The sequence below is a fragment of the Mauremys mutica genome, chromosome 2 (genome assembly GCF_020497125.1).
Source record: "Mauremys mutica isolate MM-2020 ecotype Southern chromosome 2, ASM2049712v1, whole genome shotgun sequence".
Classification (NCBI taxonomy): domain Eukaryota; kingdom Metazoa; phylum Chordata; order Testudines; family Geoemydidae; genus Mauremys; species Mauremys mutica.
Window position 1 is genome coordinate 64,630,256 of NC_059073.1, and position 26,907 is coordinate 64,657,162.

Consider the following 26,907-nt stretch of genomic DNA (forward strand, 5'->3'; position numbering starts at 1 on the left):
CCGCGGCCAGGCTAGTTCTCCAAAATAATCCGACAGACGTAGTGAGGTGGTCTGGTTCCTGGCTGCCCCAGCCAAACCCTTCTACAACCCCACAGATATTTAGGATAATGTGTAAAATCCTGCGGACCTGGGCTTTAGGATGCAGGACAGCACTATCAAATGCAAATCATCAAAATTTGGATGGCTGATAACACTAGATCTAGAGGAGAGTCATTTGGAGGTTCTGGGCTTTTTCTAGATCAGTTCAGTACTCTCTATAACAAGCCCAGCTGGAAGGTGCTACTTTCTTGCTGTGTCCTGTGGTACAAAAAAAATTATGTGACAATAGAAACAGTTCTCCCCCCACCAATTAAATAAAGGATAAGTTTGGCACTTGCCCAACCTGCTGGCAAAGGAGAGTGAGGGGGCAAGACTCCCCTTTAGTTTCCTCTACTAGCTACCCACATTGCCAATGACAGCATAGGCAGGGAAAGCAGCCTCCCTAGGACTTCTACTCTCCCTCCTATGCAGGAGGGCAGAACTGGAGGATGAGTATAGCCCTTGACTTCACCCACCAATGTGTCAGCCAGCAAAGCTGAAATGACAGAGAGGGAGAAGTAATCTGAACCTGGTTAAGTGTTGGTACAGATTACTTCCCCACTAGTTTAAGGGGAGAAGCAGGGACTGAATTATGACTTTCAGAGTCACAATTAATTCCTGATCTACTCCTGGAACAGCACAGGACAGATTGTATTATTAAAATCTAGTCCTAAATTTGAGATTTTTTTGTATCTTTGTCTGTTTGTTTTTATCTTTTATTTATCTAAATTCTGATACTAACAGGAAAATGTGAGTGCCTTTAAGAGGTCACTGCCATAAATTTCCCTAATTGCCTCCCAGGATTACTGGGTTCAAAAAAGAATTAGAGTTAATGGAGGATAAGTCCATCAATGGCTATTGGTCAAGATGGTTGGGGACATAACCCCATGCTCCAGGTGTCCCTAAATCTGGGACTGCCAGAAGCTAGGACAGAATGACAGAGGGATGGATCACTTGTGAATTGTCCTGCTCTGTTCATTTCCTTTAAAGCATTAGGCACTGGCCACTGTCAGGAGACAGATATGGGGGTAGATGGACCATTGTTTGGATCCAGTATCAGTTGTTCTTATGTTCTCTCTATTTCTCCTCTTTCTTTCATTTATTTATGTATTTACTCCACCCCCACCCCCACACACACACACTCACTCTCTTGTAGGGTGTGAGACAGTCCTGTGAACATTGGAACAGGTTACAATGCTTCTTGGAAACCCATCATAGCCACAGTTTTATCATAAAAGCAACACAGAAGATTAAAAACCTGATAGATACTGCTCATAAAAGTTTCATGATTTTATAGCACAGTCAAGTGCTTGTTTGAAAAAAAGAACTTCACACACAATAAAAATAAGTGTAAAAATGGTAGAAATTGTTTCATTTATTGTTTCGTTTTTTAAAAAGATATTAAATGAGCAGTGTTTGAAGTAGCAAAAATCAAACTATTTTCAACAGCAGGTGAACAATAATATTTCATATTTGATTTCCCCCTCCCCTCTCTACCATGTATGGTACTGAGAAGATATTTATCATTTGTAAATCAGGGATTATAAATTTTACTGATTTAACTAAATTGATATCAAATCAATATTAAACTGACACAAAACCTTCTATGACACCAATGCAGAAAAGGTAATCAGTGCAGTGTAAATCCATCTAAACTGACCATAGATTTATGCCATGTTCCTTGATAAGAAGTTATGTCAGTTACCCATTCCCATTATGTGGAATAAGTGAAGATACGCTGTTGCCTCATTGTCTCAAAATTTCATTTTACCAGAAGTACAGCTAGTAGAACCTCTCTGAGCCTCTTTCCCCCTATCCCTCATCCAGCCTGACCATCCTGCAGCCCCTGCTCCACCCCGCCACCCCGCCACAAGACAAACCTTCCTGGAGGCCCTGCTTCCTCCTGCCCTTATCTTACCTTCCCTGCTGGTGCTGGCAAGCCTGAGGCCCTCAGTTTATGGGTCCAGAGCGTCCTGCTTCCCAGACCCAGCTGATCTCTGTTGCCAAGATGAGCTGCCATCATGGTTTTGGCGATAGGTGAAGGCCCAGCTGTCAGAACTGGGGCTATGGAGTGGGATCTTGCTGGCATTCGGCTGCAATGGAGAGTGGGACCCAGGTGGTGGCCAGGCCATTGTGTTCAGACTGAACTTCAGAAGTCTTCAGGTTTTAAACAATGCATGTGGGGGGAGGAGGGGAGGGAGGGAAGCAATGGCCCTGTGTCCCTCCTTCCCCATTTCCAATGTCTATGATCCATTTCTCCAGAGATGCCTTAACTAGGAGACCCTTTTTTCTCTTCCTGCAAGCCCCTACTTCATTCATTACATACCTTTCCAATTCTGCAATAATTGAAGTAGGCGTCCCAGAATCAACAGTCTCCTTCACTACACAACCATGATTTTATCCCCAGAGTAGGTCCATCCATTCCTAACTTTTAAGGGCTTGACTTTGCAACCATAATATTCTTTTAATGTAACTTTGTGTGCAGTTTTCTAGGTTTATTAAAAAAATGAAAAAAAAAACAAAACAGAAATTTCATCATGACCTATTGACAGTCACATAACTCTTCAGCAGAGTTGGAACCTTTAGATCAGGGGTAAGCAACCTATGGCACGTGTGCCGAAGGCGGCACGCGAGCTGATTTTCAGTGGCACTCACACTGCCTGGGTCCTGGGGGTCTCTGCATTTTAATTTAATTTTAAATGAAGCTTCTTAAACATTTTAAAAACCTTATTTACTTTACATACAACAATAGTTTAGTTATATATTATAGACTTATAGAAAGAGGCCTTCTAAAAATGTTAAAATGTATTACTGGCACACAAAACTTTAAATCAGAGTGAATAAATGAAGACTCGGCACAGCACTTCTGAAAGGTTGCTGACCCCTGCTTTAGATATACTGCACAGACCTCTGCCACTTGAGCTAAAAGAGTAATTTATAGCAGTAGTTGGGTCTCATCCTCTAGATGGACCAGCACTAGAGGGGGATGATGAAACACGCACTTTGCAAATGGATTTCACAGATGTCTGCTGACAACGAAAGAATGGTGAGACTCAGGAATTGTGGGTTTCATTCCAGGCTTTGGAGGGAAGTGTTCTTTAGTGGGCACAGGCTCTTCTGCTCATTCCCCACAAGCTTGACACCTTTGCCCCTCCAACCAGTCTCTGTCCCAGTCCTGTCTCTTCCCTACCCCTCCTTGTCCCAGTCCTAGTCTCATCAACTACCCAGTCCTAGTCACCCCTTTTCAGGCTTCTCAACCCAGTTGTTGTCTCCTTGCCTGGCCAGGCCTAGTTTCACCTCTCTGGACACCCCATCCCAGTCTCCTTGCCAGCTAATTGTAGTCTCACCTCTCCAGACTCCCCATCCCAGTGTCCTTGCCCAGTCAGTCCCTGTTTCCCCCTACCTGCTTCTAGTCTGATCCGTCTCTCTTCCTCAGTCATGTTTCCCATGCTCTACTGGCTCCAAGTCCCAGTCTTCCTCCCCAGGCTCCTCATCTGAATTCAGTGTCATCACTTAACTACTTATCCCAGTTTCTTTGCCCAGCTGGTCCCTCTGCATCCCAACTTCTCATCAGATCTGTCTTTCCTCTCTTACCTCCTCCTTGCTGCCATTGCATTGGTTGCCAGTCCCAGCCTCCTTGACCAGACAAGTCCCAGTTTCTACCCTCTGCTTCTCATGTGATCTCAGCCCAAGCCCCAGAAAGCTTATCAGCCCTCTTGCTGTTTCCCTCACCAATTCCCAGTCCTAGTCTCCTTGCCTGCCCAACTGCCAGTCCTAGTTTCCCTCCCCCACAGCCTTCAGTCCCAGTCTCCCCTTCCCCCCTCAGCTTCTTATGTCAATCTACTCCCCTTTCACCCCCCAGGTTTGGCTCTTGTCCCATCTGCTTTTAAATCAGACAGTTCTCTCCTTCCTGGGCCCAGTGGGGGCGGGATTGAAAGCACAGGAGGGACATGCTCCCTGTTTATTGTTCCCAGACCTGACCTGGCTTGCAGCAGCCCAGAATTGCAGTTGCAGGGAAAGTCCCGATCAGTCCTGGCCTAGACCATGCCCAGTGCAGATGGATTGGGGGATTTAGCTCCAAAGCTCTAGCAAGTCTGTACTAAGCATGCGCAAACTGATATTTTTAAGTGTGGAACTTAGCCAAATTTGGGCACAAGGCACATCCCTGACACAAAGGCCATTCCCCTGCCAAATTTCAAGTCCCTGGTCCAAAGCACGGAGGTGCTAGAGGTTATCAACGAAAATGTCACCAGAATGATTTAACATGGACAAAACAATGTATTTTTCCCTAGCTTCATTCTCTAACACAGCTGGACTGTTTTGGCTGAAAATTTCAAAGTAAATTCAGCCTGAAACAAACAAATGACATGAAGAATGTCTGGCCAAATAGTTGACATTTGACAAAGCTATATACATAAAGGAAACCAGTCTTATTATGGGAAATGTTCAGGCAACTTTAATTACCGGCGGTGCTACCAGTCACGCATATAATATAAATCTCACTGATATCTTACTGATATGGACCCTGATCTTCTGTATACCACATAGCAGGATACTTACACTTAAATTCTGGTGCACACGGAGGCTAGCCGGTGGAGCAGTGGCTACTCTACGTAGTGCATTGAGCATGGGCAGCGGGTATAAGAGACCAGAGGATGCTAAGCCTCAAGAACAGTGGGCCCACCACCTTTGTAGTGCGTCACTGCCGCTGAAAAGGCACCCCGCCTGCGCTTCGCCCTGGGGCCCCTCTCCTGCTCGTCCTCTTCCCTCCAAGGCCCCGCCCTCGCTCTGCCTCTTCCTGCATGGGGGCCTCCAGGGAGGGGGTGAAGAGGCAAGCGCGAGCGGTGAGCGGCCAGTTGACGGGTTGGTGGGTGGGCAGGTGGGGGGTAGGGGGTAAAGAGGCACGCACGGCAGGCAAGTGAGGGGGGGCCTGGGAGAGGGGGCAAAGAGATGCAAGCGGCGGGTGGGGGGGGCTCAGGGGAAGAGGCACGAGAGACGGGTAGAGGGGCTTTGGGGGAAGGGGCCGAGTGGGTGCGGGCCTTGGGGCGGGGCCATGGTCCGGGCATGCCCAGCCTCCCCAAATGGAGGAGTCATGTGCCACCCATGGCATTGAGTTACCCCTGCTATCTGCAATGACATTGATTACTATATTTGATTACAATATTCTACAGCAAAATCACCCTGTGAAAAGTAACATACTGTACAGATTATGGTGCATTATGTACTAAGTTTATTTTAAATCTTCTACATTTTCATAAGACAAAAAATATGATCAATATCATCTTACAACATTGGCAATATGAAATATACACACAGTATGCATTTTGAATTGAAGCATATGTACAGAATAGTCACAGTTTAAACAGGAGAAATTTAACTGAACATCCATTTAGCTATCTATCTTACGATGCTCACCAGAATGGTATATGAACACCTACATATAATATTACATTTATATAAGTGACTTTCAACCTGCAGGATCTCAAAATATTTTATAAAGCGCATATATGCAGATATCTCTTCATCCATCATTGTATTGCAGCCACCTCTACCAGCTTTCTAGAGATCTGTTTTGAATTCAGTGGAGTTTTGCAATTTACTTAAGACCCAATCCTGCTGGTATTTCACAGCATACAGCAGCACCACACAATAATTTAGGAGAAGTGGACACTACTGTATCCAACTGGAAATGTATTGTTAATCTTTAATAAATACTATAATATGCACACATGTCTCCTGTTCATGATCACGATTAATCAAGAGCTCTATAATAGCCTCATTAAACCCTGCACCAAGAAAAAAAGAGCTTTCCAGTCTCTAAATACTTTTTTTTTTAGAGTAAGGTCAAATCCTGCTGACCAAATCTGACAATGAAAGAAACATGGTAATCTAAAATTATACTTACTGATGGGGAAAGCCATTTCTTCTGAAAAAGCGTCAAGTAATCAGGCTTTATGAAGGAGAAGGGGAGTGGGAAAGCTGGGAAGGTGAAAACCATTTTAAAACCCAGGACCAGAGCGCAGGGTTTCATTTCAGCCTCTCCACTGCAGCTGCTTCAGTGTTATTGGACAACTCTGATCTGGAGGGCCCCACTTTAGGTGTCAGAGGGTTAAGTCTTCCTGCCAATTCAGTTCTTGACCTCTCTACCTACCCAGCTAGGATGCCAATGTGTACATTTGTGGTGCTACATGAGTAATTGTAATGGTGTGTTTTATGTGAAACTTCTGTCCCATGGGAATTGGACTGAGATGGCTCATTTTGCATCTAGACCACCAAACAGCAATTAGATAGTAATAATATAACGAGTGCCCAGGGGCGGCTCCAGGCACCAGCGCAGCAAGCGTGTGCCTGGGGCGGCAAGCCGTGGGGGGCGGCCTGCTGGTCGCCGTGAGGGCGGCAGTCAGGCTGCCTTCGACGGCGTTTCTGCAGGAGGTCCGCCTGTCCCGCGGCTTTGGTGGCAATTCATAGAGCCGCCCCTGCCAGTGCCTTAGAGGGATCTGTGCTGTTAGGCATTTTGTAAGGTCTGATCCTGAAAAGTTCTGAGCACTCTTGTCCAACGAGATTTGATGGTGCTTAGCACCTAGCAGGATCAAGTCCTTACTATTGCAAAAATGTGACCTCACCTGTGTTTTATTCTGGCCAGTAGATTTGAACAATGTTAATGGTGTTAATAATTACAAAACACTGTTGTATCCCTCTTTATTCCCTCTCCCATACCCAGTAATCTGTTCCATGTTTAGTATTTCAAATCACCTATTATTTTAGCTTTTATAGGCTATTAAAAATTGTATGCAGATTATGAATTCTCCCAGTAAGGAAGTTGTAAAATACTGGATTTTCGCAACAGAGGTCATTTGTGGAATGGAAAGTATTTAACAGTCTGTAATAATGTCTTGCAGTACAGTGGTTTTCAGTTTTAATTTGCTGCATTCACAATGGATTAGCTCAAAGACACAATGAGCTACTGATTCTTGGAAATCCCTTGGGATTTCCAAAATGGTGATTTAAAAAAAAAGAAGTCCTAGACAGGAAGTTTAAATTCTGATTCTCAAGATGCCAGGAAAATGTCAGTTTCTTTTTCAGTAAGAAAGGCCTGATCCTTGCACTACATAGTAATTCTGTCTGTCCCTTGACTTCAGTGGGACTACTCACTGTTATAGGCATTATGGGCCAGATTCTGAGCCCCTTATTTGCATTGAGTAGTACCTTAGTACTTCCTTGAACAGTCCATTGAAATCAATTGGAACTGAAGAGCAAGATACACGGTATTGCCAAGCCTAAACATTCTAAAATCATGAGTCAGGTCTCTCAGTATCAAGAGATTGGCTTAAAAATCATGAGTTAAATAAATAAATAAATACTTTTTAGGTTCTTTTTATTTGCCTTCTGGACTTTGGGTATTTATGGTGCATTTGGGTCACATCTGCAAGCCTTTTCCTATAACCAGGAAGGCTAGAATCTTACTTTTAAAAAAAATGAAAGCTGAAGTTCTCATATAATCCCTTGTTTCCATGAACTCGGGTATAAATAAAACATCAAATATTATGAAACTCATGATAAAATCACAAGAGATGGCAACACTGAAAAAGAACTGAGTTTTTTCAGGTAACCTATCCTCAGGTAAAAACACCAGTGAAGACCAGCCCCAAGTTGTGTCCAGTGTTTTACCATGAGGTAAACTCACTGAGGTCAGCCCTGTACTTCTGCCTGGGACCTCAGTGAGTTTACCTCATGGTAAAACTAAAGTGCCTTATCTTCATTGTGTTTTTATCTTGGGATAGCTCACATGTGTTACTTACCCTGAGGTAATAAATGCAGGGAAGAGAAGCCCTTAGGGTGAGTAAGGGTATCCGCAGTGCTGGCTCCCGGCACCAGCGCAGCAAGCTGGTGCTTGGGGCAGCCCATGGAAGGGGGCGGCATATCTGGGTCTTCGGTGGCAGGTCCCTCAGTCCCTCTCAGAGGGAGGGCCCGGCCACTGAATTGCCGCCAAAGAATGAAGCAGCGCGGTAGAGCAACTGCCAAAGTGCCACCAATCGCAGCTTTTTTTTTTTCTCTTTGCCGCTTGGGGCAGCAAAAAAGCTGGAGCTGGCCCTGGGTATCTGGCCTTTGTTTGATAGCGTTTACCCACGAGGCCTTTAGAAAGTCGAATGAGCCTACTTGTTGTCTTAGTCAAGCATGGCAGTGTGGTGAGATCAGTCACTCCCCAATATTAGCACAAGGAAATATGACTGATTTTCAAAATATGAACAAGTAGACCTCCCAAAATTTTCCACTTCCTAAATTGGTCTCCTAAAACAGCCCTAAGATTGGCATGAAGGGAGCACTATTTATCACCCTGGTTCTATCTGGCCAGCCTGGGAGCAGCACCAGTTAGACCTCTGGACCTTTCATCTCACCCCAACAAAAGGAGATCCAGTCTCTGATTACATTGTTACCAGAAACCCTGAAGCTCTGTAAATTCACACACCGCTTAAACCACACAGAATAAAGCACCTGGAGGAAGTGCTAAGATACTGTGATTCCTGGCAGCTTAGGCTTGGTCTACACACAGTTTTTGTATCCACTATTTCATAGAATCATAGAATATTAGGGTTGGAAGAGACCTCAGGAGGTCATCTAGTCCAATCCCCTGCTCAAAGGAGGACCAACACCAACTAAATCATCCCAGCCAAAGCTTTGTCAAGCCAGGCCGTAAAAACCTCTAAGCATGGAGATTCCACCACCTCCTTAGGTAACCTATTCCAGTGCTTCGCCACCCTCCTAGTGAAATAGTGTTTCCTAATATCCAACCTAGACCTCCCCCACTGCAATTTGAGACCATTGCTTCTTGTTCTGTCATCTGCCACCTCTGAGAACAGCCAAGCTCCATCCTCTTTGGAACCCCCCGGTCAGGTAATTGAAGGCTGCTATCAAATCCCCGTTCACTCTTCTCTTCTGCAGACAGCCTCTCCTCATAAGTCGTGCCACAGCCCCCTAATCATTTCTGTTGCCCTCCGCTGGACTGTCTCCAATTTGCCCACATCCCTTTTGTAGTGGAGGGACCAAAACTGGATGCAATACTCCAGGTGTGGGCTCACCAGTGCTGAAGAGAGGGGAATAATCACTTCCCTCAATCTGCTGGCAATATTCCTACTATGCCATTGGCCTTCTTGGCAATAAGGGCACACTGATGACTCATATTTCCATGAAAGGTGTGGGGTTTACTTTTTACCAGCATTACAATCTCCTAGTGTGGATGCAGTTCTGGTGGTATAAAGAACTGCTGTGAGGATAGCTACATTAAAGATTGGGAGGTGCTTAGATACTATGACAGATATCCTGGTAGCATAGGTGCTGGAACTAGGGGTGCTGCCACACCCCCTGCCTTGAAGTAGTTTCAAGCTTGTACAAGCTTTACAGTTTAGTTCAATGGCTCTCAGCACCGCCACTATACAAATTGTTCCAGCACCTCTGCCTGATATAGCCTATTTTATGGGAATGAACTATACCAGTTTAAGCACCTTTAGACCCATGTAACTGTGTTGACACTGGGGAAGGGGTTACAGTACTTTCACTAGACAGTGTTGTTAAAGGGGCACTACTTTTGTGGGTCAGTCTTGGATGGGTGGATCATTACTAGAAGGTGCATTCCCTGCCTCACTGACTCATTCCTTGGGACTTTCTAGGGCAGCAACGTAGTTTTCATCTATTTTCCCTTCCCCGATACGAGGGGCCACTTCCCCCCACCCCCGGGCATGAGGAACGCAAAGAACTGCGCCCTGGGGAGGGGGCGGGCGCATGCCCTCCTACAGCTCTGGCTGCCCGCCCGCCTCTCCTCCAGGCAGCAGCCGGGACAATCCCGGCGGGAGGGCGGCTCGCACAGTGGGTAGCCAAAGTTCAGCGGCGAGACGCCGAAGCCAAACCCAGCCCCTGGCCGGGGGAGGATCGGAACGGGAGCTGCAGACAGGGATTGGCAACAGCAGACACAAACTTTCCCCTCTAAGGCGAAGCAGCCTTTGCAGCGGCGGCGGCGGCAAGGAAACGCGCCCGCTCCCTTAGCATGGGCCCCTGGGAGCTGCTGCAGCTCTGCACCTACGGCCTAGCCATCGCCACGGCTCTGCTCCTCTGGGCGGCGTGCGCCTGCGGCGGGAGGCGAAGGTAAGGGGCGGGGGAGGAGGCAGGCGCTGTACAGCGTTTGGAAGAGCCCGGCGGGGGGGGCTTCCTGGAGGCTTTGCGCGAATGGGAGGGGGAGAGGGGTAAATACTCAGCCAAAGTGCCAGGGCGGGGGAGGATATAAGTGCTGCTCCGAGAGGGGAGAGTGAGTAGAAAGGCTGCAGGTTTGGCGCCGCCTCGGGCTGCGTTCCTGAGACCAGGTTATCTCTTGTACCCCGCCCCGCCAGGGCCCTGGGGAAGCGCCGAAAGTAACTCAGCGGCACTGAGCCAGAGTGACCGAGAGCCCATTGGCAGGTCCTGAGTTCCTGCTTTCGGGGGGCAGCGTTTGGAGAGCCCCGTGTTACTGCCCTGAGCCCAGCACGCAGCATTTTTAGAGCCAGAGGTTTTCTGTGGGTCTTAAAAGTTATATATGAAATGCAACGTAAGTACCAAACACTATACTCCAAATAAGTGAGATGAACATATGTCCCCTATTTCAGCTGCAGTGATAAAACCAGTTAATATTTTATTAGCTGAGTGCGTTGTCTAAAGGGTCCATGTACTGGTGTGAGACAGGATCCAAATTCAAGTCTGAAACTTGGCACAGTTTTGAGAATTGAATGCACCCAGTGATCTGTGCAGTCTTAGGCCTGTAATTTCTAAGTGAAGTATTTCTGTGACGTGCAGACACATGCATTATATGCAAGAATGTCCTTACACCCCGAATTCAGCACATTTTGTGCCCTAGGTGAAACTTCCACCTTGCACCTCCCCTTCCTCTCCTCTCCCCCTGGAGCATCACTTATTATTATTATTCTTGCATCCGAAGAAGTGGGTATTCACCCACGAAAGCTCATGCTGCAAACCGTCTGTTAGTCTATAAGGTGCCACAGGATTCTTTGCTGCTTCTACAGAACCAGACTAACACGGCTACCCCTCTGATACTTCACTTATTATAAACTTTCAAAAATGAATACTGCATAATGTGGCATTGTTCATTAGAATTAATACAAGGGGTCAGAGGACATGATCACAGCGTTCCCTTCTAGCCCAGGGGAACCTATGAACAAGGAGGCTGAGAATGCCCCCAGCTTGCAGGGTCTCAACGTTCCTAGGCTCTGAGTACTTCGCCCTCTGGGGGGACCCAGGGGCAAGGAAGGCAGAGCTGGGCTCTCCCAGGGAGCAGGTGAGGATCTCCTTGGGGATCAGGGTCGGCTCCCTGCATTGGCATGATGCCACCGGGGGGGGGTGTGTTTGGAAGCGGCATCTGTGCCAGCCCTTTCCCCTCCATTGCGCTGTGGCGTTTAGTTTAATTTTCCCTGGCCCCAGGAGGTGGCTGCGCCTGGCCCCAGGTGCAGTGCATTAGAGGGCGAAGCTCACCTGAGATCAGGACCGCATCCTTCCTCCCCCAACGGCTCTGTCCCTCAGCAGTGCTGGTCGCTGCTCCCGGCCAGCTGTCTCCTCCTTGCTCCACCACAGGCTCCCACTGACTGTCTTGCGCGGCGCCCCTCGCTGCGGGGGCGGGTTTGTTGTGGAGGCCTCACGCCCTGCCCTGCCCTGCCCTGCTCAGCTGACTCCTGTGATTCCGGACACCGCTTTTTGGCGCCCCCAAATCTTGGCACCCTAGGCGGCCGCCTAGTTCACCTAGTGGTTACACCGGCCCTGGCTGGACTGATAATAAATCAAGAGGGCTGATGTCTTGTGCATCCACATCAAAATCAGTGGGAATTTAAGGTGTACGAGCCATGCAGGGTCAGGCCTGTGGCATGTTTGCATGTAAAGTTCAATTAGGTGTGGCACTTAGGCTTCCTCCAAATCCTAGCTAGAAAAACTGAGTGTAATATACCACACATAGCCCCAAATAAACAATCCAGACTTTAGTGACCTGTCACATTCAGCCTCAGGTGAAGTTGTGTGTTATGTTGGAGTCAGATGTACACCTACGTTGCTTGGTTATACTCCTGGGCTTCACCTGTTCTTTGCCCTCTTTTATTTACAGAGAGTGCTGATATAATGTTGAAACAGAGAAGATAAGTTGTGGGGATTTCTGTGTTTCTTGTTAGTTTCTCCCATTATGTTAGTTTTTGTTTCTTCCAACTAGAGAACTGGTGATTTCAAAGAAGGTACCTGATCATAGTTTTGCACGGGCTATTTTGAGAAAATGGTGAAAACAGTTGTGTGATGCATGAATAGTTGTTGGGACGTGTTGTCCCCTGTCCCTCCCTTCTACCCCACCCCAGTTTATCTTGGCACCAAATGCAAAACTTGTGCCCATAAAATTTACAGTCAGACATGAATTGCAGGAACAATAAAAGTAAAGAACATATTCTAAGGCAGGGGTTCTCAAACTGGGGGTTGGGACCCCTCAGGGGGTCGCGAGGTTATTACATGGGGGGTCTCAAGCTGTCAGCCTCCACCCCAAATCCCGCTTTGCCTCCAGAATTTATAATGGTGTTAAATATATAAAAAAGTGTTTTAATTTATAAGGGGGGGGGGTCACACTCAGAGGCTTGCTATGCGAAAGGGGTCACCAGTACAAAAGTTTCAGAGCCACTGTTCTAAGGGTTATATTTATAGCCGTAAGGCCTACCCTTTTTTTTTTTTTAAAGTGGAGCAGAAGTGTATGACTGTTGTGCTACAACAGAATTATATTATAAATGAGACCTGGCAAGATCACTACCATGTCCAGCAAACCAAATTACTGTTTGGTTAACTAATTATCTATGAACTGGTTTCAAAGTGGTAGCTGTGTTAGTCTGTATCAGGAAAAACAACAAGGAGTCCTTGTGGCACCTTAGAGACTAACAAATGTATTTGGGCATAAGCTTTCATGGGCTAAAACCCACTTCATCAGATGCATGGAGTGAAAAATACAGTAAGCAATATATATATTACAGCACATGAAAAGATGGGAGTTGCCTTACCAACTTGGTGGTGGGGGGTGTCAATGCTAACGAGGCCAATTCAATCAAGGTGGAAGTGGCCTATTCTCAACAGTGACAAGAAGGGGTGAAGTGAAGAAACAGATTGACAGAGCCAGAAGGGTACCCAGAAGTCACCTACTACAGCCCAGGCCCAACAAAGAAAGTAACAGAACACCACTAGCTGTCACCCACAGCCCCCAACTAAAATCTCTCCAGCGCATCATCAAGGATCTACAGCCTATCCTGAAGGACGATCCCTCACTCTCACAGACCTTGAGAGAAAGGCCAGTCCTCGCTTATAGACAGCCCCCCAACCTGAAGCAAATACTCACCAGCAACTATACACCACACAACAAAAACATTAACCCAGGAACCAATCCCTGCAACAAACCCCATTGCCAACTCTGTCCGCATATCTATTCAAGGGACACCATCATAGGACCTAACCACATCAGCCATACCATCAGGGGCTCATTCATCTGCACATCTACCAATGTGATATATGCCATCATGTGCCAGCAGTGTCCCTCTGCCATGTACATTTGCCAAACCGTACAGTCTCTGCACAAAGAATAAATGGACATAAATCAGACATCAAGAATTATAATATTCAAAAACAAGGAAGAGAGCATTTCAGTCTCCCTGGAAACTCAATAACAGACTTAAAAATGTCAATTCTTCAACAAAAAAACTTTAAAAAACAGACTTAAAGAGAAACTGCAGAACTGGAATTAATTTGCAAACTGGACACCATCAAATTAGGCCTGAATAAAGACTGGGAGTGTCTCGGTCATTACAAAAAGTAATTTTCCCTCTGCTGATACTCGCACATTCTTGTCAACTGTTGGGAATGGGCGATGTCCACCTTGATTGAATTGGCCTCGTTAGTACTACAAAAAGTAATTTTCCCTCTGTTGATATTCACCTCTTCTTGTCAACTGTTGAGAATAGGCCACTTTTACCTTGATTGAATTGGCCTTGTTAGCACTGATCCCCCATTTGGTAAGGCAACTCCCATCTTTTCATGTGCTGTAATATATATACTGCTTACTGTATTTTTCACTCCATGCATCTGATAAAGTGGGTTTTAGCCCACAAAAGCTTATGCCCAAATACATTTGTTAGTCTCTAATGTGCCAAAAGGAACTCCTCGTTATTTTTTCTCTATGAACTGAATTTGTCAATATTTGAATCAGTGCCTAAAACACCAATATACCTGACATTGGAAAGAACAAATCAAAACATCATCCAGCTAGAATACCACAGATCCCTACATAGAGCTTTCATACTAGCAGACTACCTTGCTACAATAAAATGTGTAAAACTAAGGCAAATGTAAAGATTTTTTTTATCAAAAAGTGATGAGGAGAAACTGCCACACTGAGAGGAAGAAGAGACATGGCAAAGATGGCATCACACTATACAGCAGCTTGCCACTGGATCAGGAATGGATGCTGTAGACAAATGGACACAGTATCAAACCTCAAACCCAGTGTGTAGCCCCAGCCCTTGGCAACTTTGGTAACAGGTATATAGCTTGTCATGCCAGTGAAGCCTCATTGAATTGAATGACTGAAAAATGATTCATATTTTATGAAGTCTCTTAGTTGACCATTACTATTGCATTTCAGACCGCATAGGAGTTTAAATGTCCTAACGATTTAGAGAATTTTTTTTTAATTCCTATAACTCTCATGAGATGTTGCGGGGGTCACTGTTTTTGAAGCTGTAGTTGTGCTTAAAGGTGAGGAGCAAGGTCCCTAGTTCAGCTTAAGCACATGCTTAATTAAAGTGCTATAAAAGTCAATGGGACTTAAGTGCTTTGCTGGTTAGGCATGGTTTGCTGAACTGGGGTCCTTTTATTTGGAGTGGCTTATTAAAAAAAAAAAAACTAGAGTACAGGATTTTGGTCTTAAATGTTACTGAATTTAATAGTTTTGCTATTACTTGCATAGTGCTATAGGTGTGCATTAGCCTTAATCAGATTTCAGGATGAGGTAAATGCAGTTTCTCTGTTAAATTACTTAAATACATTTGTGATGCTCCATACCTTGGGGGAACACCCTGCACCCCCATGCTCATCTTTATAAAATGATTGCGTGCTATCCAGTGCAAAGTTTGTCATGTAGGGTGTCTTCGGAAGGCTCATAGTGCACTGAGCATGGTTGTTATAGTGATGTTATAGTAATTGTTACAGTAAAGTTATAGGTTATAATTTCATGTGTATATAGTTATAAGGCTGAAAATGTACCCTCATGGCTTAAAGCAAGCCCATGCAGAAACTCTCCAAGAGCAGAGAGGCACAGCCTCACAGGAACAATGGACACTGGCTTAGGCAGCAACAAAAGAATCTGTTAGACCCTCGAGGGAGTCACCTCCTTTGGACAGTTTGGGACTGCAATGAGGTAATGCTCACCTGATTCTGAAGCCGGGGGGGGGGGGGGCAAAGCCAACAGGAAAGAAAGGACAAGATAAAAGGGAGAGACATTTTGCCATGCTCTCTCTCTTCCGGCTACATCTACAGACACCACCACCACCACCAAGCAACTGAACCACTGATCAAAGGGGAGAGCCTGGCTGAAGAGCGAGCCTGTGGTGAGAAGCATCTAAGTTTGTAAGGACACTGAAAGTGTTAAGATCAGCTTAGAATGTGTTTTGTTTTTATTTCATTTGACCAAATCTGACTTGTTATACTTTGACTTATAATCACTTAAATCTATCTTTATAGTTAATAAATCTGCTTTTTTATTCTACCTGAAGCAGTGCATTTGGTTTGCAGTGTGACAGAAACTCCCCTGGGGAGAACAAACCTGGTACATATCAATTTCTTTGTTAAATTGACAAACTTATGTAAGCTTGCAGCATCCAGTGGGCATAGGCTTGTTTCTGGGACCAGAGATATTGGCTAGTGTCATTTGCTTGCAAGTAGCTGGGAGCAGCTTACATGCCAGAGGCTGTGCGTGAACAGCCCAGGAGTGGGGGTTCTCTCAGCAGAGCAGGGTAAGGCTGGCTCCCAGAGTCAAGGATTGGAGAGGCCTAGCAGGTCACTGGTCCAGATGACGCCAGAGAGAAACGTTATTTGGGGATTGTAAAGGAAGGAAGAGGAGTTTCCCTTTTAATAAATGTTTATCTTTTGAATGCTGGCAATAATAATAAATAATACAAAGGAAAAGCTGATTTCTAACAGTCTTTGCCAAAGCTTAATATCAGGGATAGTGAAGGAAACAGAACCAAGAACAAAGGTTTGCTCCATCACAGCAAATATTATTTTGGGTTAAACTTCAGTATCCGATGATGCTCATTACCTCCTGCATGCAACAAAAAGATCTATCTCTTGTTGTGGAAGGAAGAAAAGCTGCTTTGGAGGGACTGGGCAGTTTGCTGGGGAAGGAATGTTTTTGCCTCCAGGGAGTTCTTCCTTCATTTCTTTCCCCATTTTTCCCCATTCAGAAAGATTTCTAATGTGGAAAAACCTGGTGGCACTTGCCATTTTATTGTGAAGATTATTCCCATTTATCTTCATAAAATTATTGAATCAGCATTGTCTTTCTAATTCTTTCTTCTCAAGCTGTTCTTCTCTGCATGCAGATAATCTGTCCAAGTAAGAGGTTAAACAGCACATATCTTGCTTGCCTGACTCACGGCATAGTGCCACTGAAGTCATTGGGATTATTGTCCAAAGTAAGGTGAACAGAATTTGCCCCTTAATGATGTAAACTTTAAAATCCTTGAGACAAGAAACATTTCTTACCTATGGGTCTGATGCTGCAAATATGACAAGACCATGTGTACTACCATGATATCAGGAAATCTAATGATGGATAAAAAAATGTTAGACGTATGTGTCTGCTAAAATGATCAGCTGTGAAGTAGTTAACAAGGTTGACATTTTAATAGACAACACTAGGCTTTAGAGTTAACTCTTTGAGAGGAATGAAAAAATATACATTACATGTAACTCATGTGAACGTAACCATGTAGGCGTGTAAAAACTGCAATACTGGAGTAGACCAATGGTCCTTCCAGTTCAATATCCTGTCTCTGGTGATGGCCAGAACTAGTGTTTCAAAGAACCCTAAAGTGGGTAGTTCTGGAAAATATTTACCCCCAGGGACATTTCTTACTAACCCCCTCAGTTACAGCTTAACTGTGCCCTGAATCATGCTTGTGTTCAACTTTCTCTCTCTTCGTTAGTTTAGACTCCCTCCAAAAAAACAGACTGAAATGTATTTAAAATCCTTCTCCAAGAGAGCACCTTCCTGAGCCCAGACAGATATTTCTGAAAAGAAGTTAGATTTCATCTTTGTCTCCAGAACATCCTGTCCTTCTTTGTGACAAGTTGTGAGCCTGTTAACAGCTTTCTTACCAAGTGAATTGTAGTTCACGAGATGTCATCAGCCTGTCTGTTTTACCACTCTGCTAATTTAGGCAATATGTTAAGGTAGTTTTCTGTTTGAGGAAACATCAGGAATGACAGATAGATTTTTCTGGTATTCTAACCTCTGCTCTCGGTATCTTTTTCTCCTAACAACTTGCTTTGTATGCTATTTATTGCAAGGGCATTGTATGCATAGACATTTTCATGACCTGTGTGTTAGTTTCATCCTCCACACTTCTTATTGTCTTAGCCATCTCCACCCTAAAATTAATAGAGCTAATGACTAATTAGGGAAGAGAAACATTTTAATCACTTAAATAACTATGAGATAATTTGTTTTAAACAGTGCATTTATTATGTTTTTCAACAGCTTGGATTCATTATTATGTTGAAAAGTGGTAAGTTGTAGTTAAAATTTATTGCTCTGCATTCTTTTTCTGTTAGAGTTCAACAATGGTTGGATGAAATGCAGTAAGCAAATCTCTGCTCTTTTCAAACTGTACAGTCTCAGTTCACTGGATTTTTAGTTCTCAAGCAACTAGAAAAGGACTGTGAAGCTATTCTCTTGAGGATATTGCATAATGGTCTGTCTCATAAACAGTTTTTCAGTGCTGCTGCTCAGTCTGCTCAAAAAAGATCTGTGCCTAATGTATATCTAGGTTTATGTTTTTCATCTAGGTGTGGAGGATGGTATTATGGGAACAAGTAACATGCATCTTAGTAAGTAACAAACTTCACAAGAATCTATGATTTACAATATTCTTTGCTTAAGGTACACTGCCACCTAGCAACAGTTATTTTTTTCCCTCCCACTTCGTTTGACCTACTTCGTTCTGCTTTAATTTGTACTTTGTCTTGTCTTTGTTAATCTCTAAAAGTCATCCATATGTGCTTTACCAATTTTTGTACAGGAAATGCCATGGAAATTAAAAAAAAAAGTAGTCATTTTTGTTGCAAATAAGACCCCAAAATTATTAGCTTCTTATTGTAAACATTTTTTTCACTTAAAAATCAGTATTTTGTTTTTGTCTTTCCAAAATTTGGACAGGAAACACTGGCCATCTTTCTCTTTTAGGAAATGCTAATAAAACTTTGTTTTGCTTTATTCTTTTATCAGTTACTCATCAGAGAAAATGAATAAAATAAAGGGATAATTATTTTAATTTATTATTTCAGTGCAAAATCGGTTCAGCCTTAACTATGGCACTGTGACTGGTGCCTCCATCCTATATATAGCACACCGTATTACACATTGTGCAGAATGTGTGGAGCAAACAAATGTCTCTGCCCCAAAGGATTGGCATTCTTAAAGCATGAGCCAGAACAAACAAACAGAAAAGGGTGGAATGCCTCAGAATAGATTGGCCTTTATTGATTTTTGAAGGAAGAGATGGAGGGTACTTGACAAACTGTAATTGGGTGGTTATTTGAAGTGTAAGGGATGGTATGAAAGAAGGCATAAAGGGGCAAATCTTAAGCCTTGTGGCCCTGGCAGATACAAAGGGACAAATCTGTCTCACCTTCTGGAGGCATAATAGTGGAAATGGCCACTTCAGCTGCTTAAGCACTGGTAATGTGATTTGGCTGTTCCTTGTCTGAGGCCTCAGGAAATGACATCTCCTGTTGTACTCCTTCCTGGGATGGTCTAGGAAGGATGGTCTTGCAGTTGTTAAAGGCATTGGGCTGGGGCTCAGAATATCTGGGCTTGCTGCTGGTTCTGTCACAAATATCCTGTATCATCTTGAGCAAGTCATTTAGTCTCTCCGTGCTTCAGTTCCCCATCTGTAACATAGGGATAATAATTATTTCCTACCTAATGATGTATTGATTCATGTATCTGAATGACTCACAAAATACTCTAAAATACTCAAAATTGCTGGAATAATCACTTATGTCCCACCTCTTATGGGAATGGGAGGACAAGATATGCATAGCAGCAGATCCCTGAGCAATCAGTGACCTGTGTACTCTATTGCAGGGAATTCATAATAATTTATTCTGGGGGAAAACCCCCACATCATGCCAATTCTACAAACAAACTGAATCAAGCTGTATGATGTTAAGGGTAAGTACTTTGCCTTATGTTGTTGCTCAATTCCTTTTGCCCCCATATTTGTGCTGTTATGGAAAGTATGGTCTGACATAATTGCTCTATTAGTTAAAGCTGTTTGCCTTCATCATGCAAATATTTGCAGATGTATCATCACCACCTGGGTGAGTCGTCAACAGCAAGGTTTGAGCCTTGCTGTTTCTGGATCTCAGTGCATGAGACACTAGTGCCTGTGTGAAAAGACCCATCTCTCTTAGCCCAGGCTGTAGCTCATTGATTTCTAGGTGACCCTGCCACCACCAGAGGGGGATAGAGCACCAGACCAAGTGGGGATGTCTTGAACCCTGTTCATCTTATTTAAGTGTTTCTATAAAACAGAAGACTTTTCCCAGTTCTGTATGTTGTCACTGGTTCAGCATAGTGTATAGTGATGTGGGAAATGTAGAAGCTAAAAGGGGTGACTACCATAAATGCAGTAGCTCTGTAACTCAAAGAGTAAAATCTCATGTATGAATTTAAGCAGTATCCCAAATGTGAATTGCCAGTTTTCTTTCATAAATGTCACACAGCAAGTGTATAGCAGAACCAGGAATGGAACTCGGTTCTCCTGACTTTTAATCCCATGCTTTAACACTTGTCCATGTTTCCTGTCTAACACACATGACCTTACAGTCTAATAGAGTGTTGTGTATTTGGTTGTCATGGTTTTGTTGCTATGGCAACTGAGTTAGATTATTATGGGTTAGCTCAACCGGTTTCAACCGGCCGAGGGAGCTCTCTGTATATATGTAAATAAAATGGAGGTTTTGGTTAGCTGCCTGCTCTCTGGCCTCAAGTGATTGCTTCCTACACCGGCTGCCCCAAGGATATAACACTGGCGACGAGGATGGGATTCCGGTGCTGCTCCAGTAACAGAAGGAAGTAGAAGTTAAGGTAAAGAACAAACAAACAGAAAAGCTGCTTGTTGCACTGACTGTGAAAGTGAAACTAAAAATCATGGCTACTCTGACCAGGCCCCTGGAGCCTTTTGATGAGAATACAGAGCAGTGGCATGTGTATACTGAGCGTTTTGAGCTTTTTGGTATTGCAAATGACATTACAGAAGCGAAGAAGGTGCCAATATTCTTAACTGTTGTAGGGGCTAAAACCTACTCTCTGCTACGCAGCTTACTACACCCTGTTAAGCCTGAGACTAAATCTTACAGTGACATTGTGGAAATCCTGGGGTCTCATTTCTCCCCAAAACCACTGGTAATTGCTGAAAGATATAGGTTCCACAAAAGAGACCAAAAGGAAGATGAAACAGTTGTACAATTTGTAGCCATTTTAAAAAAGCTAGCAGAACACTGTGAATTTAAAGAAATGTTACATGATGCCCTGCGTGACAGGTTAGTGTGTGGCCTGTACAGTGAAGCTATACGGAAGCGCCTACTGACAGAGGCTCAGCTTACCTTACAGAAGGCTGTTGATATTGCTGTCTCCATGGAACTGGCTACAAGGGAGGCACAATACATCGGTGCACCCCCTAGGGTGCAAAAAGTGTCACAAGAACCGACCCACAAAACTGTGCAGAGTCAAGAATGTTACCGCTGTGGTAAGCCGGGTCACCAGGCATCAGAATGCTGGTGTAAGGACCTGGTGTGTCGACACTGTGGCAAAAAGGGACACATTGAGTGTGCCTGTAAACAAAAGAAAAAGAGGCCTGTGGTCTGGCCGACAAAAAGAGGAACCCTGCATACCCTAGAGCAGACCCAGGATGATCATGGTGACACCTCATCGCAAGAGGAAGTGCCACTGCATGTTTTGTCTTTGGCAATGGGCTCACATGAATACTGGGTAACCCCGTTATTGGATGGCAAACGTATACGCATGGAACTGGACACCGGTGCAGCCGTCTCACTGATCTCTGAGACTGTGTATAAAGAAAAGCTACAGCATCTTCCGCTTAAGGCAACAAAAATTGTTCTGAAGACGTATACGGGAGAAGCTGTGCCTATGCTGGGCACTATTGATGTTAAGGTGGAGCTCAATGGACAGGTGGCTAAATTGCCACTGTTTGTGGTGAGAGGTAACTACCCAGCCTTAATGGGTAGGTCTTGGCTTGGGAAGATTCAACTGAACTGGGCAGAAGTGCACCGGATGACTAAAGAAGAAACCAGTCTAACCCCTATACTAAGGAAACATGCTGCTGTTTTTGGAGATGATTTGGGAAGTATGAAGGGAATCACTGTGACATTGAACATTAAACCTGGCAGTCCACCAAAATATCTGAAAGCCCGAACTGTGCCATATGCCATCAGGCCAAAGGTTGAAGCAGACCTGGAGCGCCTGGTCACCAATGGAGTCCTAATACCAGTTACCCATAGCTCATGGGCCACTCCTATCGTTCCAATAGTGAAGAAAGATGGCTCTCTCCGGATTTGCGGTGATTTTAAAGTCACTGTCAACCCAGTGTTGTGTGCAGAGCAATACCCGCTTCCCCGCATCGATGACCTCTTCGCAGGCCTGGCTGGGGGACAAAAGTTCAGTAAGATTGATCTGAGTCAAGCATATTTACAGATGCACGTCGATGAAAAGTCCCAAGAGCTGTTGACTATTGTGACTCATAAGGGGCTTTATCGATACTGTCGTCTACCCTTCGGAATAACATCTGCTCCCGCCCTGTTCCAGAGGGCTATGGACCAGATCTTGTGTGGCTTGTCAGGAGTTCAGTGCTATCTGGATGATATCCTGGTCACTGGAAGAAATGAAGAGGATCACTTAAAGAATTTAGAGGCTACCCTACAAAGACTGGAAGAGTATGGCCTACGAGTTCGCAAAGACAAGTGTGAATTCTTCAAGCCCTCTGTTGAATATTTGGGACACATCATTGATTCTGCAGGTCTTCATAAGGCCCCTGCAAAAGTTAAAGCTATTGTGGAGGCTCCCCCACCTCGAAATGTAAGCCAGCTGCGCTCGTTTCTAGGACTCCTGAACTATTATGGAAAGTTCATCTCACAGTTAGCCACACTGCTAAAACCACTTCATGAGCTCCTTGGGCAGAACAAGGCCTGGAAGTGGACTGAAGCCTGTGATGTTGCGTTCAACAAAGCTAAGGATGCATTGCTAAATTCTGAAGTTCTAACGCACTTTGATCCATCCTTACCACTGCAATTGGCCTGCGATGCCTCCCCTTATGGAGTGGGAGCAGTCGTGTCACATATTATGCCTTCAGGAGAAGAGAGACCTATTGCTTTTGCTTCACGCACTCTAAGCAAAGCAGAAACTAACTACGCCCAAATCGAACGTGAGGCATTAGGAATTGTTTTTGGAATTCGGAAGTTTCATCAGTACCTGTTTGGGCGAAAATTTACTCTTCTCACAGACCATCGACCTCTGACATCAATTTTTGGACCTTACACAGGCATTCCCCCATTAGCTGCTAGTCGTATGCAACGTTGGGCATTGTTACTTTCAGCACACACATATGAAATCAAATATCGGAAATCCACTCTACACGGCAATGCAGATGGCCTCTCAAGGTTGCCTTTGCCGGTCAAACACCAAGATAGTGCCCACAAGGAAATCTTCTACTTTGAACAGGTAGAGAATACACCCATCACTGCTACTCAGATAAAGAAGGCAACTCGCGTTGACCCAGTATTGTCCCACGTTATGGACCTGGTGATGCATGGAACATCTCGACAAACCTCTCCGGTCTCATCCGACCTTGTTCCCTACATGTCCAAGCGGACGGAGTTATCGGTCCAATCTGGTTGTTTGTTGTGGGGGAGACGTGTCATTATTCCACCACCACTGAGATCACAGATGTTAGAACAGCTACATTCCGGTCACTGTGGAATAGTGCGCATGAAGGAAATTGCACGAAGCTATTTTTGGTGGCCTGGACTGGACAGCGCTATTGAAGAGAAGGCAAAAGCTTGTATGTCATGTCAGGGTGTGAGGAATGCACCCCAGTGGGCACCCCTACACCCATGGGACTGGCCTGAAAACCCGTGGCAACGTATTCACGTTGACTTTGCTGGCCCCCTTGAAGGAAACATGTTCTTGGTGGCAATAGATGCCCATTCTAAATGGCCAGAAGTCTCTATAATGCAGTCCACTTCTGCAGAGAGTACTATCCAAAAACTACGAGGACTCTTTAGTCGTTTTGGTCTGCCAGAACAACTTGTGAGCGACAACGGACCGCAGTTCGTTTCTCAGGAGTTTCAAAATTTTATGAAAGCAAATGGGATACACCACATCACGTCAGCACCATATCATCCGTCCACCAACGGATTAGCTGAAAGATTTGTGCAGACAATGAAAAACGCTTTGAAATCAGCAAGGGGACAACACTCCATTCAAAAGCGTCTGGATACCTTTTTACTTTCCTACAGAAACACACCTCATGCTACGACCCACGCATCTCCGGCCTTTCTAATGATGGGACGACAGCTGCGCACTTGCTTTGATCTGCTGAAACCTTCTGAACCCCGACAAATTGTGCAACATCAGCAGCAATATCAAGTCATCAGACGGGCACCCAGAGCAAAAGACCGAACCTTTAGCCCAGGACAGCCAGTTTTGGCTCGGAATTATACTTCCAGAGCTAAATGGGTTCCGGCCACAGTCATCACTCAAACAGGACCTGTTTCCTACACAGTCCGGACTGCAGAGAATCGTACCTGGCGGCGACATGTAGATCAGCTGTTGCCAGGTCATGCCAGTCCTCAGGACCCATCTGCAGTTGAGGGGTCTGACTTCACCTCTTCTGGTGAGGGATCGAATCACGAGTCACCTGTTTCTGACTGTTCTCCTCCATTACTGCCGGCGGCTGAGATACCCCTTTGCCCAGCACGAGCTGATACCACCTCCTCACCTGTTCGTGCTGCGGACCCTGAGCCCCTAGTGCTTTCGGGTGCAATAACACCAGTAGTTCGCCGTAATCCACCTAGAGACAGAAGGCCTCCTCATCGGCTGGATCTTTAGCTAGGGCGAACCCACGGTTATGGGGCAAAATAATCCCCAGGGTTTAGCCGGGAATGGAGGCAGTCTACCCTCCTTCTCTAGTCTAGTGTGTGTTTTATTTAGGGGATGTTCTTATTAGGGGGGGAGGAATATGTTGTGTATTTGGTTGTCATGGTTTTGTTGCTATGGCAACTGAGTTAGATTATTATGGGTTAGCTCAACCGGTTTCAACCGGCCGAGGGAGCTCTCTGTATATATGTAAATAAAATGGAGGTTTTGGTTAGCTGCCTGCTCTCTGGCCTCAAGTGATTGCTTCCTACACCGGCTGCCCCAAGGATATAACATAGAGCAGTACATTTTTCAAATATGAAACAGATTTTGAGTTCTGATTTAAACTTGTGGTGTTCATAGATTCCAAGGGGCCATTGTTTCACTGGTGTTATTTTATTTATCATCTTCTGATGTTTCTTGATAATATACTTTTTTGACTAATATCCTTTTGCACTTCTGGGAAAATTTTAGCTGACCAGGAATCCTGCAGTACAAAAGTTTTCTGTTTTCCAAACCACATGGAGCTTGGCTTTATTCCTTTCTCCACAAACTGGCTTTTTGAATGTTGCCAAGTTCTTCTGTTTCTTCTGGTTTGTTTGGCACATGTCAGGAAAAAAAATAACTTGGCTCCCTTATAGAATACATCTTGTTTCTTCTTAACTGCTTGTACTTTTTCTCTTTTTGTAATTCATATCAGAAAAAAACTGCTATGGTTGTGCTTCCAATATTTCAATTTTGTTGCAGTTTTCTGAGCAATATTCTGATGTTCTGAAACACTCTCTCTCCCTTTGTGGGCCTGATCCAGTGCCCACTGAATTTAATGGGAATATCTCCATTGACTTCAGTTCCACCACTCTGCTTGCAGATCTGAAGGGAGCAAAGAAGAGTAAAATGGGCTAAAAAGGGAGCATTGAGAGTGGCCCCCTTTGTAATATGCTCCTCCCTCCTTGGGAACATACGGCAACTTTGCAGGATCAGGTCTCTTGGGAGAAGTTGGATCAGGGAGCAGATGTTCTACGTATGCCATCTTGGGGACCTGTCAGACATTCAAGTGAATATTTGTCAGACGCTGAGGGTGCTCCTTGAGGTACTATCTTGTACTCCATGCCTGCAGTCCTCCTCAAAGACATATGTCTACACTGCAGCTGGGAGCATGCTTCCACCGGTAGATATGGACAAACATGCTAGCTCCACTCAACCTGGCACCCTAAAAATAGAAGTTTAGCTGGGGATAGTATAGGGAGCAGCTTAGGCTAGCTGTCTGAGTACAAACTTGCCTGGACCTCCTTGGTACATACTTGGGTGGCTAGCCTGAGCTGCCTCACTGCTACACTGCTCTTTTTAGTATACTAACTTGAGCAGAGCTAGTGTGTGTCTTTCTGCATGAGCTGATAACCGTGCTCCCAGCTGTAGTGTAGATATAACCATAGATAATCAGTGGCATCATGGCTTCTGAGAATGGGCCAGGCAGCACCAGGGAGGGTCAGCCCTTCTTTGTGTAGCTGGAACTCTCATTCCCTGTGGATCCTCAGGATACAGAGAATTTGAAGTCCACATCTCCTACCTCTACTGCAGCTCACCAAATCCTACCTCCCTTACAGGAGCTGTCATCTTCCTTGCTAAGTGACTGTTGCAGAATTTTTTTGGGTCTCCTGTCCCCACGTTTAAGCTTTTAGTACAGGAGGATACAATGCAGCAAAAGTCTTATTAAAAAAACTTTGGACAAAGCTTTACAACTTTGACTGGTATTCAAAATAAACTATACAAGGAGTAGAGCCCTTTAAAATATCATGGACAAAAAAATTATGAAACTGGAGTTAAAGTTGATAGTGAGTGTCATTAATTTAAGGCCCAAAACCTTACAACAGCTTTGTAGCTAAAGCTGATTGAAATTTTGGGCACTACATTTTTTTCATTGAAAACAAAATTCTCACCATAATTTAACATTCTTCAAATTTTTTATTATGTGCAAAAACTTTGTTGCCTTTTTAAATCTTCATTTAAAAATATCAAAAACATTATCAAAATGATTATTGACAATTTTTCATTTACCAAAAACTCCAGGTTTGGGTAAATGAATATTGTCAGTGTTTTTGATAATTATTTGTAAATAGTGAAAAATTTAGAAAATATGATAAATGACTTCTTTTCAACACTTTGAATGAGATCATGTTCAAAATTTAGATTTTTTTGTTATATGCCTTTTAGATTATTATTAATAATAATTTATTATTTTATATTATATATTTTTTACCAACTCTAATTGTAGTTAGTAAAAAAAAAAATTAAAATTAGAAACTCCTGAAATTCAATTAAACCCAAACATAGATAGTATGGATAATTCC

General features: G+C 44.3%; 1 protein-coding gene across 2 annotated transcripts in view; it reads left to right on the top strand.

Annotated features, from left to right (window-relative positions):
• The first annotated feature begins 9,907 nt into the window (after positions 1-9,907).
• LOC123363984 (cytochrome P450 7B1) overlaps positions 9,908-26,907 on the top strand; it is a 192,798-nt gene continuing 175,798 nt past the window's right edge. For both annotated transcript variants that reach the window (XM_045005660.1, XM_045005661.1), the window contains exon 1: positions 9,908-10,215. In XM_045005660.1, the coding sequence (XP_044861595.1) occupies positions 10,118-10,215 (98 nt within the window). In that variant the 5' untranslated portion in view covers positions 9,908-10,117. The remainder of the gene's footprint in view (positions 10,216-26,907) is intronic.